At 30.7% G+C, this 23,061-nt stretch overlaps 1 protein-coding gene and 2 long non-coding RNA genes across 5 annotated transcripts in view; 1 reads left to right on the top strand and 2 right to left on the bottom strand.

The window, feature by feature from the left end:
* Nucleotides 1–889: 889 nt before the first annotated feature.
* LOC140820110 (receptor-like protein EIX2) overlaps nucleotides 890–23,061 on the top strand; it is a 42,900-nt gene continuing 20,728 nt past the window's right edge. The window contains exons 1-2 of one of the 3 annotated variants that reach the window (XR_012115366.1): nucleotides 890–3,907; nucleotides 4,005–4,074. Coding sequence is in view for 1 of the 3 variants with exons in the window: in XM_073180457.1 (XP_073036558.1) it covers nucleotides 918–3,878 (2,961 nt within the window). In the remaining 2 variants the exon portion in view is untranslated. Of the gene's footprint in view, nucleotides 3,908–4,004; nucleotides 4,161–23,061 lie in introns of those variants that run through there. The other 2 variants (XM_073180457.1, XR_012115370.1) reach the window with 2 other exon arrangements.
* On the bottom strand, nucleotides 7,788–9,021 carry LOC140820314 (uncharacterized). Its single transcript, XR_012115433.1, has 2 exons — nucleotides 8,885–9,021; nucleotides 7,788–8,205 (listed from the first exon to the last, which is right to left on the bottom strand). It is a non-coding gene; the product is annotated as an uncharacterized lncRNA (long non-coding RNA).
* On the bottom strand, nucleotides 11,003–12,259 carry LOC140820403 (uncharacterized). Its single transcript, XR_012115467.1, has 2 exons — nucleotides 12,067–12,259; nucleotides 11,003–11,400 (listed from the first exon to the last, which is right to left on the bottom strand). It is a non-coding gene; the product is annotated as an uncharacterized lncRNA (long non-coding RNA).

The raw sequence follows: 23,061 nt of genomic DNA on the forward strand, positions 1-23,061 counted from the left end.
ACTGATAAGTTCGAATTCATATCAGTTTCAGCTTTCTGCGCGCTTAAGTAAACTTGTTAGAGACAAAATAACAAGTTTTGTTAACAACAAAATCAAGACTGCGAACATGAAAATTATTAAATAACAAAAGACACTTTGTTATTGCAAGTTGTTGAATTAGTTCAATAAAACTCGACATTGTATATTGATAAAATAATGAATTCTTTCAAAAGTATTGTTTAAGAATTTAAATTCAATCATTATAGAAGACTAAAGGGTATGTGCATGAACTGAGATTCTAACAATTGTTTATTTATTATTTTAATTTAAATTATTTATATTGCTTTTGTTTCATTCTTTTATTTTAATTTCAATTTATTTTATTAATTTATTCAAAATTTTGTTAAAGTTAACTAAAGAATTGTTCTTGAGGTAGATTTATGATATATCAACTTATGTTGTACGATATCTGTACTTGTAATTAAAACTTGACATGTACACTTGCAATGATATTTTGTTTAAAGATATTCAATTGTTATAAAATATTATGATGAAAAAGCTCGATCAGCTAGATGTAACAGAAAATCGTTATTGTCATATATAATGTATTAGAATTTCAAGATATGCATAAATATATTATCAACATTTCATTTACGATCAAAAAAGTACACCATTGATATTAAATATAATGAGAAAATATTTGTATTTACAAAAAACTTAAAGATAAGGAGACAAATAACAAACAAAAATTAATTATTTAAAATAAATACACGAAAACATGCCAACTTTATATCTGTTATTAATTAAAAAATATAATTTTCATTTTTATTTATTATATTAAATAATTTTATCTAGAATAAAATCGTGCCTTCCACGTGCAACTATATATATATATATATTTATTGAATTGAGTAGTACGACCATTAAGAAAAAACACCATGGGTACTCTAAATAGAATCTTAACTCATTTTCTTGTATTAACTATTCTTATCTTAGCATGCTTGGGAAGTGTTTTCGGGCAGCATTCGTCTGGAAACATCAGATGCTTTGAGAGGGAGAGACAAGTTCTTCTCAAGTTGAAAGACGAGCTTGTTGATGAAAGTGGCAGACTCTCTTCCTGGGGTGTCGGAAGAAATCGAATGGAGTGCTGCAAATGGAGAGGTGTTCGGTGTGATAACGTAACTAAACATGTCACACAATTGAGTCTGAGGACTCCACCAGGAATCAATCAACATGATGGACAGAGTGTTACCCCTCTCAGAGGTAAGATCAGCTCTTCGTTACTAGAATTGAAGCACTTGACTTACCTTGATCTGAGTTTCAATGATTTTGAGTATTCAAACATCCCGGAGTTCATTGGTTCATTTGAGAAATTACAGTATCTTAATCTTTCGTATGCTAATTTAAGCAGACAAATCCCACAAAGTATTGGAAACCTTTCCCAGTTGATATATCTTGATTTTAGTTCAAATTCGGGGCTCTTTAGTGAAAATCTTGGTTGGGTCGCTCATCTTGGTTCACTGGAATATCTCGACCTCAGTGTGGTCGAGCTCGGCAAAGCATCCAATTGGTTACATGCAATTAGCAACTTAACATCTATAAAAGAATTACACTTGGTAAACTGTGGACTTCAAGGCATCCTCCCTTCTTCTCTTCCCTCTATCAATGCTTCTGCTTCTCTTTCTACCCTCGACTTGTCGATGAATCCCGGCATCTCATCTTCCACGTTTTTGTTTTTCTTAAACTTCAGTAAAAGCCTGACCTCCATTGATTTCTCATCTAACAATATGACAATTCTCACTCCTGCTTATGCTTTAGACAACCAGATATTTCTTGAACATCTTGATCTCTCTAATAATAACCTTGAAGGTGGGATTCCTAAATTCTTCGGAAATATGAGCAGTTTAATACACTTGGATTTGTCCCGGAACAGTTTTATGATGCCACTTTCTGAAATTATGATTAACTTTTCGGGGTCCGTAGAAAAGAATTTGAAGTATCTGGATTTGAGTGATACTATGATAACTGGTTCATTGCCTGATTTTTCAAAGTTCTCATCCTTGAATGTGCTAGTACTCAGGGGGAATAAGTTGAATGGATCCATTACCAAGGACTACCCAAATATCCCAAGTCTTACTCGTCTAGATTTGTCATCAAACAGTTTCACAGGTGAGCTACCCGATCTTACAATTTATCCGCTCCTCGAAAGATTGTTTCTCTCAGACAATATGTTCAATGGAGCTTTGAATGAAAACATTGGATCCCTTTCAGAGATGAAGGTTTTAGATCTGAGTTCAAATAACTTCGAAGGCATAGTTACAGAGTCCCATTTGTTCAATCTATCTCGTCTACGAATGCTTGACTTGTCTTTTAACCCACTGTTGACAGTAAATTGTAGCTCACATTGGATTCCTCCGTTTCAACTAATACTCATAAGGCTCTCCAACTGTAAAGTAGGGCCACGATTTCCGCAATGGCTTCGAAACCAGAACATTTTGGATTACATTGATTTCTCATCTTCTCAAATTGTTGACACGATTCCTAATTGGATTGGTGATTTAGCTTCCAGGCCGATACGTCTGAATTTATCGAATAATCAAATTCATGGCGTCTTCCCTAAGATTGGATTCTCTATTTTCAACCTTTCAAGTTATATGTCGTCTCCTATACATGATAGAGTATCTGGAATGATATTAGATCTGTCAAGAAATAAAATTACGGGTGAAGCAACATTTTTGTGCCAAAGTGAAGAGTGGGTACTGATCGACCTCTCAAATAATCTATTTTTCGGTCATCTGCCGAACTGTTTCGCCAACTCTACTCGGATAATGTTTCTTAATTTGGCCAACAACAATTTCTCTGGAACAATCCCAAGCTCATTTGGCTCGTTACCATTGCTATCTTTGTTGAATTTGAGAAATAACAGTTTCTCAGGGGAAATCCCTACATCTTTGAGAAGCTGCACTGGGTTACAATTCGTCGATCTTGGAGAAAATAGGCTAACAGGTATCATACCTACCTGGATAGGAGATGAGTTGCTTTCACTGATTGTTCTAAGCCTACGTTTCAACGAGTTTCGTGGGATAATACCTTCCAGCATTTGCAACCTACAAATTATCCAAGTTCTAGACCTCTCTTTGAACAAGATATCCGGAGTTATACCAAAATGCTTGGATAATCTTACTGCCATGACCGCTGGACCCGGATCCGAGCAGAAGTTTTCAAATATAGTGGGTACTCCCTCACTGTACTATACCTTACAAGATGCTGCCTTTTTCATGTGGAAAGGACAGACGATCATCTACTTAATTCATAATATATTTGTCCAACTCATTGATTTGTCGAGCAATGCCTTAATTGGTGATATCCCATCTGAAATCACAAAACTTCTTGGCCTAAATTCGTTGAATCTTTCAAGAAACAGTTTAAGTGGACAAATTCCTGTAAACATTGGTCTCTTGAAAAACTTGGATTCCCTAGATCTTTCAAGAAACTACCTCTTTGGGGATATTCCGGCCAGCCTTTCCGAATTGAGCTTTCTTGGAAAGTTGGACTTGTCATACAACAACTTGTCGGGTAGAATTCCACCTCTGAGATTTGATGAATCTGCCTTTGCTGGGAATCCTGGCCTTTGTGGACGTCTTGAACTCAATAAATCATGCCCCAACGAAAATGAAAACACACATCAAGATGCAAACTTTAATGGAGATGCCGGTGTAACGTACAATTTGAAGAACGAAGAAGATGAGTTGATCACCGTTGGATTTTATATCTGTATGGGATTTGGTTTTGTCTTTGGATTTTGTGGGATCTTCGGAGTAATACTACTCAATAAGTCAGCAAGATCTGCATATTTCAAGTTGCTGGACGCAATTGAAGACTTTGTATACATGAGATGAGAGCTCAAAAGCTGCCTATCTAAGAGGAGGTATTCAAAAATAGTTTGTATTTTTTATATTTCACTCAATACTAATGATGTAAGACTAAATTGGTGTAAGTTTTGTCGTTGGTGCATTATTCTGTAGGCTATGATTAACAAGTTTTATGCTCCAAATGACAAAATTCTTGGCCTGCTCTGCACTTGTTGATTCAAGGGTACTTGTCAAAATACTAATTAATTAGCATGCATGTTTGAACTGAAATTTTGGGTCCGGAAAAACATGCATGTTAATTAATTAGTATTTTCACAAGTACCCTTGAATCCACAAGTGCAGAGCAGGCCAAGAATTTTGTTTACCTCTTTACGATTTTTGGTTCATTATCTTGTCAAATTTCAATTTCAGTACGCGATTTGGGAAAGAATATAAAGATTTTTTTGTCTAAATTTTCCATTTTCGTATTGAATATATCTTGGAAGAATTTTTCATTTAAACCAGCAAGCAATGTAGTGGGGGCAATAATTCTTTACTGTTGTATAAAGGGAAAATCTCATGAGAAAAATTTAGTAGCTAAAAAAAATTAAAAAATAATACAAGAAGATGATGCACATGACAAGAAGAAAATAAGATGGAAACATTGCAAAAGGTTTAAATTAAATGTGGTTATTTTCTAATTTTGGGATGAAAAATATTACACATTTCTCAATTCCAGCCTAATAGGGAAAATAATTTTTTTTTTCTGTTATCTTATCAATTTTGGGTTTTGATCAATTACATTTTTAAAGATTGTTTTTGGTCCACAAATTTTTTATTTTTGTCTATTTTGTTCTAATTGATGACATGCACCGATGCTATATTAGTATTTTTTCTAATGATACTTCAGCAGTCCGGTGAAATAGGACTTAAAACCAAAAAAATCAAAGTTAGTATATTTTTTTGAAAATATCTAACTTGAAATTTTATTGCATATTTTTTTAAATTCTCACTATGTCATCCACAAATTTTGATAAATTATTAACTTAAAATATTCTTTTTTAATTAAATTTACTCTAACAAATTAAGATAATATCACTTTTTTTAAAAAAATTTGTTCCAAAGAACATCAATTTTTTTCTAAATTATAATTATAAAATAATATTATACCATTTTAGTAATTTTGACGATAAAAAAATCTTATAATATCAAACAGATTACTATCTTTAAGTTGTTTAAAGTAAGTTTCTCTAAACACATTAAAAACTTGTTTTTAAAATAAGATTATATAACTTATAAGTTCATAAAACAGCTTATAAAGCATAGAAGCTTATAAAATATTTTAAATAAGTTTTGTCAACACATTCTAAATAAGAGCCTACTTATAGCATTAGGCCAATTTTAAATGTTCAAATAAAGATACGAATGTGCCTATATTAATTCTTACTCAAAATAAAACCAAATTTGGATTTATAGCATAAAAGTATCAAAAAATTTAAATATAATTTGTTCACTTTAATTGGTAACCGCAAAAAAATTACAATACGAAATTCTATTTGCGACATCGATTTCTTTTGTCCAATAAATATTGTTAGGAATATATTCTTATTGCAGAAGATTATCTTATTTAGTTAGATTTAAAATATTTGTAATCAAGATAAATGTGGCAAGATAATATCTATAAAGATTTGTATGTTTTAATCTTAATCTATAAATAGGATAATTGTGTTCAATGAAAATTGCACCCGAGTATTGACTCATATACAGTAATAGATAATAGTTGAGTCTAATATTGTTAACACAAAATTTATATATAAGTTTTGATGAATCACAAACTAAACTGATCTTCAAGCTATTCAATTATTTCGATCTGATAGAGTTCTTTCATCAACACGACTTGAACCAAGTTGTTCGAAAAGAACATATCAACTCGAAGACCAGTCTGTCAACATTCTCTAAACTCAAACGGTCTATCTATGAGTTTATAGTAAAGTTGTCAGCAAAGATAAAATAAAAGAAAGAAATTATGTTGGTTACCTCTTTCAGCTAGTGTCCAATGAATTTGAATTGACAGATATTACATTTTGACAAAACAACAAGGACAAGTGACAATATCTGCATAAATATCGACTATCCAGTACATCTATGAGTACCGTATATATTTATTGACGTTGAGGACCAACATCTATAAATAGGAATGCATCAAGACTGAATATCTTTATTCCTCTAAATCATGTTCATAAAACATTGGCTGCAAACTTTCCACTGAAATCCTAACGTCTGATTGATAGATTTTGATTTAAGGGATGATTTCAAAATCAAAGTATTTGAATTTATAGATTTGAAATGATTAGGTTGATGAGTAGATTTGAAAGTAAAGAAAAAAATATAAGTTAACATAAGAGATTTTAAATTATTTATTCTAATATTAAACAAAATGGTTAACAATAGATTTGAGGTGTGGATTTGAAATCAAATCTACTCAAATCTTTCAATCCAATTACAAAGATTTGGTTATTTGGCCTAATTTGTGCTGGGTGTTATTTTTGTAGGAGTCGTGCATCTCAAATTAATTTTTTTAAAATAAAAATTAAAAGATAATTTACATTTTTTAAAAAAAAGAAGAAGCTAATTTACAATCTATTTTTTATTTAAACTGAACTATTCACAGTTACGTGTGTTTTTTATTTGTTTGTTTACCTAAATTTATAAATGCTTAATTGAGGTACAACCCATTTTCATTCCACTCGTCATACTCAAGAATCTAGTCGAATCTTATTTTATTTGTACATATCTCAATTCTTCTATATAAGACAAGTCTTCTCGATCATGTATTATTTATTACATAGAAAAACTTTATTCAACTCCAGGACACATAATGCAATGGGACAATTGACCTTTAATTTTCATTATTCTCTTCTTTAAAGTTCATGTACACGTGCATCCACACGCTACACCCAACACTCACACATTCGCACAATTCAAGTTGATGAAAACATACTCTTATATATACATATAAAAATAAATAAGGACCATTAGGGTTGATTTCATCCTACATGTAGGAGCACTATCCCATGATAGAATCAAGGGCTCAAATTTAGCCACACATACATGTGATCCACTAATTTTTCATATGTGTGTGAATCTTGTCCATCTAAAACATTTGAGGGCAGTACCCCACATGTACGTAGCATCGAAAGAACCGACCATTAGATGCATCTTAAGGTAATATCCTCATGCAGTCATGCTAACATCTCACTAGAGTAAGATTAACAACCATCGTAATAGTAGTAATGATAATGATATTAGTACTAACAATTGTGTGTTGTTAACATAAATTTACCCGTGCAATGAACGTAATGTTATTTTATGTAATAAATTATTAAAATTATTAAATATTAACATTTGAAAATCTATTAAAATTATTGATTTAATATAATGAATATATTTAAATTTAAAATATTATTATAAAAAATTATTATATCAAAAATATTTATATACATTTAAATGAGGATAGCAATTTTCTACCGTTAAATTAATTTATTTATCTTGATTGTGTGTAACTGTTACTAACAAAAATAAATCTAAAAAATCATATATTATTTTGTTTATCTAGAGTTTAAAGCGAGAGAGGTTAATAGTAACTACTTTTGGTGAGGTTTTTTTTATATTCCGAAATTGCCCTTAATGTTTTTTTATATTATAAAGTATCAGACGTTTAATGAAAGATAAATGTACGTAGTTTAGTAAATAAAGTGTTGATTTCCTAAGTCCAAGTATGAGTTCAATCCCTATTTGGTTCATTTTATTGAACAACTCTCATTTTATTTTTTTTTCATTTGTTTAAAAAAAATTAATATTTCAAATTACAGTTTAGTCGGTCACTATTTTTTTCACAATTATGGTAGGACCTCATTTAAAAATAAAACAAATTAATTATAAACAAAATGTAGAACGTGCTAAATGTGACTAGGATATATATTATAACTGCATGTAGTTAATTTATATAACACAATCAGATTCACAATCACTATTCACTATGCATGCATCAACTTGTGTTCATATACATGCAGTAGACGAGTTAGCGCACGCAAAACTCGAGTATATATTACAGAAAGTTGAACAACATTATTTTATTTGCCCGAACCTCGGAATTGTATCTTGTTGATCTGAATCTTAACATTTTTCATTGAATGAATTCTCTCCAAAGATATATGTGATGTAGTAGTAGAATTCAAATGTAGATCGATGTTTCATTGATTTCAAGGCTTGGCATGCCGACCTTCTTGACCGGCATAGTTGTGACGACAACAGCAATATGGACCAACGTAAACCCGACAGCATAACAGGTTACAGGGAGGTCCAATATTACCACCTGCGAGCATAGAATTTGACATGTTTTTTGTGTTCGGTATTTCCGGGTTTTTATACCAGTACTGAAAATAATAAAAATGATTCCGTAAGTTGATCTAATTATGATTTTGATCCAATAACTTATCAAACTTTCGTATCAGCCCAATAATTTTATATTTTATTCGAAAGTTTGGGATTGGGCCAACAAATTTTTGAAATAAAATAGTTATTATGTAGAGTCTGTGGACAACGATGAATTAATTTTCTTTTTAAAAAAAAAAATAGCCTTATTATTACTCTATCAAAACGCCCACAATCAAACTCAAATATTTCAAGTCATAAACATAGTCTCCTCATTTTTTTCTCAGTACATTTCACTTAAAATCTCCCACATAATTCCAATTATTCAATAAGTTTTTCCTCTAAACCCCTGTTACTTTAAATTTTTCCTCGTTTCTATAGCTATAGCTTCAACTATCATCTAGCCATTGTTAAATTGAAGCAACTATTTCAATTGAAATTAATAATAATAAAGATGCAAAATGATTGTTTTAAGTTTGATTCGAGGATGGAGTCTTCCAAATTAAAAAATAAGAATAATATAATGATGGAGTATGCTGATCGAAATGGTTATATCAGAAAGTGCAAGTTGTCAAATACCTTGATAAAGTAACATACACATTTAAAGTAACTATTCTTACCTGAATCCTTAGTAATGGAAGTCTCAGCCAATTCCATTGCAACTACCTCGGAGGAAATGAGAAGAAATGTGGCAATTAAAATGCCAAGAAATAGAAGTCCCTTGAGCCCCATGTTCGGTTTGGTTTTGAATAAGAATTAATGTAGGCACATTCGAATCTTAATTTAAAGAATCAAAATTGGGATGCTATGAGTAGGCCCTTATCTAGCCGGGGAAAATAATTTTGTTGGTCATTAATTTTTTATTTTATTTTGAGTTTTGGTTCAATAAATTCTTAAAGTTTATTTTGATTCAATAACTTTGATATTTTTTTTTTGTTTTTAGTAATGTTTCATTGAAATATTAACGTGACATTGCAAAATACTAATTTGAAATTGTAAAATATTAACATAATATTAGAAATTACTAATGTACCATAGAAAATTGTTGATGTGGTCGAAGTCATGTTAACAATTGGACAAAAATAACAAGACGAGAATTGCTTTACGTATTAAGCTGGCTATTGAGAAAATGTCTTTGAAATAGCTTGCGAGGGTCGGGCGTATGTCTTACTTCAAAATTCATTTAATTCCGAAAATGACACACTTGTCTTCTTCCCCTTATAAGTGTGCCACGATATCACTCAAGTATTATGGTTAACTAGAGTACCACGTATACGCATTACATTTATAAATAGTGATTGCGCTCATATAAGACAAGAGTGACCACATAAACACAAACTATTTTAATTGTGCTTTATATATATATATATATATATATATATATATATATATATATATATATATATATATATATATATATAAAACTATATATATAGATTTACAATATAAGGATATGATATGTGAAGATCTGAAATCTTGTAACGAGAAAACCTGTATATGTCATAAGAAATTTCAGCTCATTTTGGCACAACAATTTTTAGTTTCATGCAATCATAATCTTGAAAATTTGAATAATTATTTTCCCTTCATTATTTACCATTTATCACCATTTTAATGACTAATTTAAACCACAATGAATCAGCCATTAAACTATCTATATTAAAAGAAAATAATGATAATTAAGAAGAGGTTAATGATCATGAATAAATGTTTTTAATATGAGGTTAATAGTCATGAATAAGTGTCATTAAGAGGAGGTTCATAACCATGAATAATGACATTTACGGGAGATAAATGACAATGAATGGAGTGACCATTCACGTTACCTTTGGAGGCTTATAAATAGAGGCTTTGGTTTAGTGTAAAATCGCACCAAAATCCTATATATATTCGATACAGTTTTGCACACTTATTTTGTTCGATAAGTGAGCTTTTGCTATATATATTTTTTCGTAAATGGGTTTTTGATGTACTTTTATGTACACTTGTCTTTCATAAGTGTACAATTTGATATATATTGACATACTTGTTCTTCATAAGTGTGTCCACGTTTACACAAAAATAAATTATGTATGATTCTTGAAATTCGATCGACATATGTTATTTCTTCGATTTGCTAAATGATATTTGAAAGCATGTTTGAGAAAAATATTTTTGAAGGCACTGTTATGATTCGCATGTGAAGTGGTCAGAAAATTCTGACATTTGATTTGATTTGGCCCTGATGCGGTGGGATATAATAACCGATAATATGGCATCGCCCCTTTAGAAGATATAACTTAGGAAACTGATCAGTTAGCCATGTAAAATAAGATGATTTTCAGTGTCATTTGTTTGATTTAATATGATATGATATGATTTGAACATGCTGTCTATATTCAAATGTTATATGTATATGTATTTTTTATCAACTATGATCGATCGACCCCTACTAGCTGAGTGTTTCCCCAAACACTGACCCCTTACTCTAAACTCTCCAGATAAGAACGAAGGTCAAATAGACGAGGATGAATAAAGTGTTGATTTCCTAAGTCCAAGTATGAGTTCAATCCCTATCTGGTTCATTTTATTGAACAACTCCCATTTTATTTATTTTTCATTTTTTTAAAAAAATTAATATTTCAAAATTACAGTTTATTCGGTCACTATTTTTCACAATTATAGTATGACCTCATTTAAAAATAAACCAAATTAATTAAAAAAAAATGCGTGCTAAATGTGACCAGGATAATATAATATATTATAATTGCATGTAGTTACATTTATATAACACAATCAGATTCACAATAACTATTCACTATGTATGTATCAATTTGTGTTCATACACATGCAGTAGACGAGGTAGCGCACGCAGACTCGAGTATATATTACAGAAAGTTGAACAACATTATTTTTTTTTGGCCAACCTCGGAATTTTATCTTGTTGATCTGAATATTAACATTTTTATTGAATGAATTCTCTCAAAAGATATATGTGATGTAGTAGTAGAATTCAAGTGTAGATTGATGTTTCATTGATTTCAAGGCTTGGCATGCCAACCTTCTTGACCGGCATAGTTGTGAGGACAACAACATGGAACACCCCGTCTCCGTCTCCGACAGCAAGCCAAATAACAGTGAGGTCCAAAATAAGCACCTGTGAGCATAAAATTTGACATGTTTTTTGTTCGGTATTTCCGGGTTTTTATACCAGTACTGAAGATAATAAAATTGATTCTGTAAGTTGATCTAATTATGATTTTGATCCAATAACTTATCAAACTTTCGTATGAGACCAATAATTTTATATTTTATTCAAAAGTTTAGGATTGGCCCACCAAATTTTTGAGATAAAATAATAATTATGTAGAGTCTGTGGACAACTATGAATTAATTTTCTTTAAAAAAAAAGAAAAACTGTAAAAACATCCACAATCAAACTCAAATATTTCAGTTCCTAAACATAGTCTCCTCATATTTTTCTCACATTTCACTTAAAATCTCCCACATAATTCCAATTATTCAATAAATTTTTCCTCTAAATCCCTGCTACTTTAAAATTTTCCTTGTTTCTATATATAGCTTCAACTATCATCTAGCCATTGTGAAATTGAAGCAGGTAATATTTCAATTGAAATTAATAATAATAAAAAAGATGCAAAATGATTGTTTTAAGTTTGATTCGAAGATGGAGTCTTCCAAATTAAAATAATAATAATAATGATGACGCCGACGTGTGTATTTTTCGTTATATCAGAAAGTGCAAGTTGTCAAATATATATCCTAACAAAATAGTATAAACATTCAAAGCAAATATTCTTACGATCAGTCTTGGCAATGGGAGTCTCAGTCAATTCCCTTGCAGCTACCTCGGAGGAAATGAGAAGAAATGTGGCAATTAAAATGCCAAGAAATAGAAGTCCCTTGAGCCCCATGCTCGGTTTGGTTTTGAATAAGAGTTAATGTAGGCGTATTCAACTCTCTATTTATAGAAGCATACGTTTGGTATGGGAGGTTGAAGCAATATATATATATATATATATATATATATATATATATATATATATATATATATATATATATATATATATATATATATATATATATATGAATTTGATTATTTTTAAATTTAAAATTTCATTTTTTGTTATATATATATATTATCGGGATTATTTTGTTAAAAAATAATTATTTTAGTAGTATTACAACTTATTTGATTTATTTTTTATTTTTTATTTTTTATATATTTATAATATAATAATGTTATAATATAACAATCTTCCGGTCTGATCATTCAATTGAATCGATTCGTCTTGCTAAAATATTATTTTAATATATATCGATTCTATCACTAATCCAATTATCAAAACATGGTTTCATTTAATGAACAAAAATAACTTAGATCTCAACAAATTGTTCACTTCTCTTTGGTGGGGGACTGGGATAGGGCTGTAAATGAATCTCGAAATTTTCGAACCGATTAGATAAATAATTGATTTGTATTTGAATTAATCGAACTCGAGCAGAACTCGAACATGTTCGCATTTAAGTCATATATCATCTTAAATTCATCTCAAGTTTCACTAATTAATTTGAAACATAATGAAGCATATTAAATATGTCCTAATTATGGCTTCCACTAATTTGTTTGATTGAACTATGAAATATAGGACTATTACAAAATGTTTATCTCAATGATCCGCTCACTTATTGTTGTGAATACTACCAGAACTTAGACTCTATATTACTGTTGGATCTCGATTTTCTCGTGCCCAAAATACAGCATAAATTTTAAAATTTTTAGATCTTGACATTCAAAATGTATTTGGACACTCGTATGGTTTTATAATTAAACATTCATAGAGAGTTTAAACTTTTATACATTTGGTGAAACATTCACACGGCTCCAACTATTCCGGGGTTAGCGGAGACAGCTCTTGATGAATTCCCTACGAAATTTCTTCAAATCTCCTTTCTTTAAGCCTCCTATCAAGTCCACGACTAGATCGTTTGTTCCTCTTCCAAATAACACTATAATATTTGAAAGAAGTTTCAACGTTGAGATAAAAAATCGAGAGACGACTCAATCTCTTTTTGAAAGGAGGGTGGACGAAAATTTTGAGGCTTTGGGAGAGGGGATTTTCGAAAATTGGAGTCCCTTGGAGGCCAGGGTTATGGCTTGCTTACTCTCTTTTATAATTAAGTCATGACCTAATATACATAATTAACATTAATGAGCTTAATTAATTAATTGGGCTAGTGCAACTAGTTTAGTTAATTAATCAAAATCCATTAAGAATTTTATTATTTAGTATGTTGGACTTGTACTCCTACAAGCCCATTATATTTAATTTAATATTTAATAAACTCAACTTTTGAGTTTAATAAATTAAATCCTCATATTTTATAAATTCAACTACTTGAATTTATTTTCTCCGAATTTCATAAATCGAACTTCTTGAATTTACTATCTCTTAAATTCAACTCCTTGTATTTATTTTCTCAAATTTTAATTATCATAAATTCAATTCCTTGAATTTATTATATCATAATATAAATTTAACTCCTTGAATTTATTTTCTCTAAACGAGAACAAATGATACAGTGCTTGTGTGACCTTCAATGGTCCAGTGATACAGATAGTCGTGGGTTCACAACTCATCGTGATTCAGGACTTTATTCGGGCTTACCCTAATTTGTCTCATTCTATGTATCAATAATTGATCATTAGAATGTCAGAAATCATATTTCTGATTAAACTCATCGGATCATGGTAAGAGCGTCTAGTAGCATCGCCCCATTATTCTCTAGGTATCACTGATAGTGCCTGCAAGAACCAGTCGATTATGATTAACGTACAGTACGGTCCCTTCATCTCATATATCCCGATCGAATCTGCAACTATTGGTTCATCGAGAATTGCATAATAATTCGATAACTATGTGACATATATAAATAGTGACATCGCATGTACCATTTGGAGAACTCCTTCACCAACGTACATCTCATATTCTGGCCAGAAATTCCATGCACTATTATTTCATCAAATCACATAGGATATCCACACCCGTAGGTGAGCGGTGAATTCCCGACTACAATGCACTGGCTCTTACATGTATCACAATTTTACCTAATCTCGCCACCTGATGACTCTCATGGAGTCGGTAAACAAGTCAAAGCACAACCCTAGCGTATAGAGCTTCAGTGTTGTCCCGGGTCATAAGGACTAATAGTGTACAATCATAACCACTGACTTATCCTCTCGATGAATGATAACCACTTGAAAATTCCGAGGAAAGGTTGTTCAGTATAATCATCATATGACTGACTACCTATCTATATATTTGGACATCTCTATGCCCTTACCAAGATATGTGGTACACAACATCACATATGTTAATCTCGAGCTCAAGCGACCTTTATCCATGTTTTAGACAGCTGAATCGACTAGGAACGAATTTAGATCATACAGTGTTTACAAATGAGTTTCAACATCGAATTACGATTTATTTGTATTAAAATATAATCAAGATCTTTATCTATGTTATTCACATGGGTATAAAGATAAAGAAATAACAAACCATGAAATAATGAATTATATTAAAATAAATATTGTTTATTACAACTGAGTCAATAAAATCTCCAACCAACAGTGGGCTTACAGGACATCTACTCTAACAATCTCTCATTTGCCCTAGAGCCAACTACCCATAAAATTTAATCACATTGCTTCGAGATGTTTCTCAAACAATGGTCCTGGCAAGGGCTTTGTAAGTGGATCAGCAACATTATCTGCAGAGGGGACTCTTTCGACTGATATATCTCATCTTCCCACAATCTCCCGGATGATGTGGAATTTTCTCAATACATGTTTGGATCGCTGATGAGACAGTGGTTCTTTTGCTTGCGCAACGGCACAAGTGTTGTCGCAGTACACCGGGACTGGATCAAATCCATTAGGAATAACGCCCAACTCTTGGACAAAATTTCTCATCCAAACTGCCTCTTTGGCTGCAGCAGATGCACCAATGTATTCAACTTCAATTGTGGAATCCATAACGGTGTTTGCTTGGAACTTTTCCAAGAGATAGCCACACCATTAAACATGAATACAAAGCCAGAGGTCGATTTCGAATCATCTACGTCACATTGGACTCTTCCATAGAGAATCTCTTCAGAATAATATTCGATATAAGTGGCTTGGATTAGTCCAGCATCCTCTTTGATCTATCTTTATAGATTTGTATTCCCAATACATAGGATACTTTACCCATGTCTTTCATGGAGAATTTACTTGTTAACCATACTTTAGTTGACTGCAGTAATCCTACATCATTCCCAATGAGTAGGATGTTATCAGCATAAAGTACTAGGAATGTCACTGCACTCCCACTGACTTTCTTGTACATGCATGGTTTCTCAGGATTCTTAGGAAAACCAAATTCTTTGATAGTGCTATCAAATTTGAGGTTATAACTCCTTAACGCCTGCTTGAGACCATATATTGATCTCTGAAGTTTGCATACCTTATGCTCACTTCCTACTGAAGTCTATCCATCAGGTTGAGACATATAAATTTCTTCTTTGATGTCTCCATTGAGGAATGCAGTCTTTACATTCATTTGTCATATCTCATAGTCATAACATGCCGCTATGGCTAGTAGTATTCTGATGGATTTAAACATAGCGACTCGTGAAAAAGTTTCCTCACAGTCAGTTCATTTTCTTTGAGTATAACCTTTTGCAACCACTCTTGCTTTGAAGGCCAACACCTTCCCATTCGTCCCAAGCTTTCTTTTGTAGATCCATTTGCATCCTATGGGAACGATTCCCTCAGGTGGATCCACCAATGTCCAGATTTGGTTTGAATACATATAGTCCATTTCAGACTGCATGGCTTCAAGCCATTTGGTTTAATAAGTATTAGATTCCATATCAAGCATAGAAATAGAAATAATGTTTTTAACAAATTCAGGAACAAATAAAACGTCTATAAAAAATAACTTAAAATCATTGTCCAAAATTAAAGTAACGTCTCCAACGACAGTGGCAGCAACTCTTGCTCCATTTCCTAGTCTTAGAAAGGTCTCTCACCATCTCTAAGCTTCTTGCTTCTTCCCATCACATGCAAATCATTGCATAGATAATAACCACATCCGGTATTCAATACCCAAGAAGATGTTTTAATAGAAACATTAACTTCAATATAAAACATACCATGGTCAGAACGCTTCTGGGCAAGATACTCCGTACAATTACGTCTCCAATGTTCATGCTTGTTGCAGTGGAAACAGACTTGTTCTGACTTGTTAGGATTTGTGGGCCCCGGAGTTGGTTTCTTGTATGGCCTCTTGTTGGGTTTGTTCTTCTTCAGAGGGACAAAACGCTTCTTGCCTTTATTTGGGTTGAATGCAATCCAACCCATTGCATTCAACCCATCAACAATTTTTCTTTGGTAGATTTATGCAACTTTGTAAATTCAATGGGGGTTGAATGCAATCCAACCCATTAACAAATAATTTATTCAAGAGCTTGACAATATTTTCGTCAATTTAGATGATAAAAAAAATTTGTTCAAATATCATGACAAGTTGCATCTCAACTTCATTTTACTACAATTTTCCACGTAGGGGTTTTTTATATAAAAAAAATACATAATAGAAGGTTAAAAAAATCATGGCAAACTGCATCTCAAGAGCAGAACCAGGATTTTAGAATCAGATGAGTAGAAAAAATAAATAAATAATTATTTTCCGGTGGAAAAAGTTATCATATATTTTATTTTTTTAATGAATGATTGTAACATTTATATTTAAAATGATATTATTTTTAATTTTCTGTGGGGGCAAATTAAAGGTCGCTTTTCTGATTGCATTATGTATGTCAAAGTCTTGTTTCTATACAGATGCATGCCTTCTTGGGACCAATTAAGGATAATAACACATGATATAGAAGACTTGTATTGTATAGAAGACTTGAGATATGTACAAATAACATTTCACTATATTCGTGGAATGAAAATGGGTGGTACCTCAATTAAGCATAATTTAGGTAAACAAACAAATAAAAAATTAAACACATGCATGTAACTGAGAATAATTCAGTTTAAAAACAAAAAAATATAGATTGTAAATTAGCTTCTTCTTTAAAAAAAAAAGAAGAAGAAGATGTAAATTAGCTTTTATGTTCAATATTTCTGATACATTTATTTAATTTATTTGTTCTTGATTAGGTGGAATTTTAATGGTTAAATTAATATTTATAGCTCCTAATTATGATTTTGTATGGTGTATAAGTGAAACCAAGGAATCGAGAAAAAATGCCGGAAAAAGAGAAGAAATAACCTGCACAAATTCCCCAAATCTCGGTCTATTTTAGTTTACGTTTGGTTTGAAGAATTTGAGTGGATTTGATTTCGAATCCATACCTCAAATCCATTATATTCCTTTTGTTCAAAATTAGAATATATGATTTAAATTATCTTTTGTTAGCTAAGTACAATATTTTTGCTTCAATTTCAAATCTACTCATCAACCTCATAATTTCATATCTATAGATTTCAAAATCCTTGATTTGAAATCATCTCATACGTAAAAATTTATCAACCCAAACGCAACCTAGGAACAGTTTGCGGCCAATATTTTACGAACATGATTTAGAGGAAAATATCTATTTTATTTTGCAAGGAGACTTGTGCAATCTGTAGGACGGAGCGCTTGCCGCTTTACCAAAAGATATAGCTGGTGTTAATAGTGCAACTCAAATCTTTTAAACCGTACAGCAGCTCAAGCACCATGGTTCGATCACTCTACCAAACAGGGACAATTATTGCACCTAACACAATCTTTCAATTCACTCCTGGGCAGTGGGTTTCAACTTTTTTAGTTAAGGGGAAAAAAATAGAGCCTTGTACATTGAGGAAAAGGATACGAAGGGATCAAGGGTGAAGACACGGGAGAGAAAAAATAATTGACAACGGAGGCGACTTCGGAATTTTTAGAGGTAATTTAAACTATATGATAAAAAATATTAGGGTGACATTTTTCTTTTTCAAGGGTAATATAAAATTAAAAAAAATAAAATAGATTTAATTGAATTTAATGTTATTTTTGTAATTTATTATGCAAAATAAGAGTCTGAGTATAACTTTAAGTATACACACAAAATTTTTCATTTTTATATAAAGCTATAAAATATTATGTCGAAAATATTTGCAATTATTTGGGATAGTTTATAGTTGTTGTTCAGATTATATATGATCACTCATTTTGGAGAATAAGTTGTACGTGGAAGACTTTCTTATAAATTTGAGTCTCTCCTTTGAAAAATATTTTCGTGTGTATGATAATGATACAGTAATTGTTATCAACCAATATAAATAATATCAAGGATCACAATCAATATATGTCAAATGCCTAAAATTTCCTTGATAAAATAATTAGGCTCCATATATATCATATATGTTGTTGAGTTTGTGGATCAAGCAAGAGCAATCGGGACAGGGTTGAAGCAGCAAAGGGCAGCTAAGCCATAGAGGAGCATACGTGGATCAAGCTAGAGCAATCGAATAAATTCTTTTTTCTTTTATTGAATGTGAATAGTTCTTTTTTTCAGCTGAAATTGAATAGTTTTTTTAAAACGAATAAGGGAAATGGTTTTAATGAGGACGATCAAATGCTATATAAAATTTTCAAAATAAGAATGAAATATCAGTAAGTATTCTTCAAATTTTAGGATTTCGGAAAATTCAATGAAAATACAAACATGATAAATGTTTTGGATTTCAAGTTGAGTTCAGCTACGTACCCTTGAGGTATTTCGTTTATCTAGCCATTCACACTTATTCTTTTATTATTATTATTATTGCAAAACTTGTAATATTATTGAAATTAAGAAATATCATTGGTTATAAGATTTACAAGTCAATAAAGAAAATATCGGGGCTTCCAAACAAAAGAAATTGGGTGAAAAATAACAAAAGATGTCACTGAATCAGTAACAGTATTCACCCGCATTTTTGAGATAGAATTAAAATAGTATAAAGGTGGGATAAATCAAAATTTTGAATTTTATTTGCTCAAGGATAATTCACTTCTTGTGATTTTTTCATTGATAAATCAAATTAAACAAAAACATTTATAATATTGAAATAGAACCAAATTTTTTATGCATTTTTTAAGATATCATATTCTGATAAGTTAAAGCTATAGAAGTGGTTTATAGCATCACTTGACATATATCTCAGGTCTTCTCTATCATTATCAGAAGACTTTGACTCTAACCTCCTTTCTGTGCAGCACTCAACTATAATTTATTGATATTCACTGTTACTAAATCCAACCGAAATATCTTCATAATTTGTTGAGTTTGATTATCCATCTTCTCTAAATCAATCTACGATACTAACAAATCAGATGGACATAAAAAAAAAAAAACATAATATATTCTGGTGGAAAAAATTATCATATTTTTTTTATTGTTGATTTTTTTTTAATGAAGAATTTAAAAGTTTTATAGGTAAAATGATATATATTATTCAAACTTTTGTTGGACAAATTAAAGGTCGCTTTTCCCATCGCATTACGTGTCCCTGGGCTTTAGTGTACGTGGGATCACAAAAAATGATGCTTGGGGACTTGTACAAAATATCTAATGTTATAGAATCAAACGTTTATTAATGTGTCAAAACTTATATTTATTAATCAAGATACAATTTTATTTTTTTATATTTGTGGTATCGTAAAGTACACCTATTTAGGTTTTAATGGATCGAACTGTTAGACATATGAGTCCGAGGAGGTGCGTGTCTATCTGCTAGTGATGTCTCATATCCCTTAGAGATCAGTCGTATCATTTCTCTTCCGTCGGTGATGTCCCCAGCAGAGACAATATTATCCGTTAAGATCTGGTGTCATCCACTTAGCCAACCAGATCAAACGGCACAACGTTAACAGCTTGGTGCATAAGAACTTTCCAAAAGATCACGTATCTCAATAATACTCTCACTCATACACACTTAACCAAACATTATGTTGCCTACCTCCTCCATCACTCGTCGGAGTCAAAGTCTTGTATATAATTCTACGCCTATTAATTGCGTTCTTGGTGCCGTAGAATGGACCTGAGAAGATGAGTGGTATGAAAATGTACATGTGGCACCTGAATTCAGAATTGAGGTAAAAGTTCAAGCATTGCTAAGATATAAAATCGGAATTTCATTTACTATAATTATATTATTGTTAGTCAGATATATTTTAGAAATTGGATATAAATCCCCAGATTAAAATAAAAGTTGCCGTTTACTCAATTTACTTTTAAAACTTTGTTTAAATTCCATAACTATGTCAAAAATAACAAACTATCCTTACATTTTAAAACTGGGCTTGAAATGATATCATAACTTAAAAGTAAATTATTTCAAACATATAATAATAGTAAATGTTGGAGTAGGATATTATCCCAAAAATCATGGATCCTAACAGGTTCCTAGAATTAATCTTGTATTTCTTTAAGCTTTTTGGAGATCTTAAAGATAACCAAAAGATAATACAAAACTATGGCAATCAGCTACACTATATACCACAAAAAATTGAAGAAATTTCTGAAAAACAAAAAGAAATATTTGGAATATTAAAAAATATTCAAACAATAATCCAAACTCTAAAAAAACCAAGTGTGAGCCCAATTATTATAATTACAATTAATTATCAAACAATGTTGATTTAAATAAATCTGTAGCTGAAAAATAGTTTAAAATACTTAAAAATGGACTTCAGGACTTAGAAAAATTTCTTCATAACCTCCCCGTCAATAGAACATACAAAAATTTTAAAATATCTGTAAAGAGAAAATGACTCAAGGACGACGTTGTGGTATTCGTAAACAATCACACACAAGTGCTGACCAGACACAAATCAACAATCCACATGCACCTGTTCAAATATAATTACCAAGAGTCACAACAACATAAACTAACTCACAATTCACCATAACAACTAGATAACACCAAACAAATACAGGGCATCTCTCAGATCAATAGAATCCGACATAAAACTGACACGATTGCATATAATATAAATGAACTAACTTCGAGACTTCAACTCTGACCACCGATAAATGCTATCTCAGTCATGAGCTCCACAGTTAGAACCTTCGCCCGATGCTGCAAAACTACTCGGGTGACTTACCATGGTGCCTAACAGCAACCACAATAACCTCCTGTATAAAATATTGAAGTTATGATTCTTGTATGAAACATTTCAAAAATAACAACAATAAACATAAATCATGCATAAACATATAAAAGAATGAAATACGCAATGCATGAACATTAATAACAACTAGAGAATGAGAGTCAATAAGAAGTACGATAACAACATGAATAATGCTCGAGCAAAAACACATGGGGGAGCTATATCTTAATTCAGATAAACCGCCCTGCCAAGTATACGAGTATGTCATGATGTTTTCAATAAACACCCACGACTCGGTCTCCATACATCTGATACATAACAATACAACATGAAGACACAATAACGAATAAAGTATGATGTCGATATTTCAATTGCAATATTACACAAAAAATGCATCAAGAAATATACAATCATAATTTCAGTATCAGAGATAACTCGACTTGTAAGCCACCAACTGATTCCTAAATAACCACGTGTGCTAAGAATACAACATAACAAGAGGAACAGTCACAAAAATGATAGCTAGCGCTCAACATAAATACCATAATATCATGCTTATACTAAATGCCCCAAATATTTCAAATAATAAACATATAACCAACGAGGCATTTCAACAAATAATTAACACCCCATAATGATACATAAATATGCTTAAAGCATAATTTATACGTTATTGTCGAATGTTATCGAACGGTAACTTACCTAAATCAACTTTGAACGACTCACAAGCTCAACTTTAATCTATTCGGCCTAACAAATAAGATAATATGCTGAATAATTCAACAATTCACCAAAAAATAAAGTAATCCAGCTTATTTCCAAATTTTTTTTACTAAAGTTGAATTTATTTGTTAAAATTCAACTTTAACGATTTATTTATCAAAGCTTAACCTCAATATTCTCAATAGTTCACCAATACACATATTATCTCCAATAAATCTTCATTTCACAATTTAAATCCCAAATTCGACTAAAAATATCGAATTATTCAACAATTCGTTTTAAATTTCCAACTTTCAAAAAATGAGTTTGATTTGTGAGTTTACTTATGTACCATTTTTTTCGTTATTACTTAATTAATGTTTTATTTATTTATATGGTTTCTTTTTCCCACTATTACTTAATAATTTATAGATTTTTTTAATTTAATTTAATTAATTAATTATTAATTTAATTGATACATAACTATACATTCTTTCACATGAAAAAGCGAACTACTATTAATATTTTATTAAACCTAAAAATTGTTTTTCTAATTTTTATAACAAAAAATGATTCAAACTTAATTTTTTAAACTTCAAATTAAATGAACATATAAATTTGTGGTTGCTGGTTCGGACTTAATTTTTTAAACTTCAAGTTAAATAAACATATACGTTTTATAACAAAAAATGGCTGAAACTTATTTTAAACTTTAAGTTAAATGAACATATAAATTTGTGGTTATTGATTCGAATTTAATTTTTTTAAGTTCAAGTTAAATGAACATGTAGATTTATTTTTAGTATTTTTTAAACCTATAATACATTTTCTATTTTTATAATAAAAAATAATTCGTACTTAATATTTTAAACTTAAAGTTAAATGAAAATATAAATATGTCGTTATCCATTTATATTTATCTA

This window comes from Primulina eburnea, chromosome 1 (genome assembly GCF_022965805.1).
Source record: "Primulina eburnea isolate SZY01 chromosome 1, ASM2296580v1, whole genome shotgun sequence".
NCBI classification, from domain to species: domain Eukaryota; kingdom Viridiplantae; phylum Streptophyta; class Magnoliopsida; order Lamiales; family Gesneriaceae; genus Primulina; species Primulina eburnea.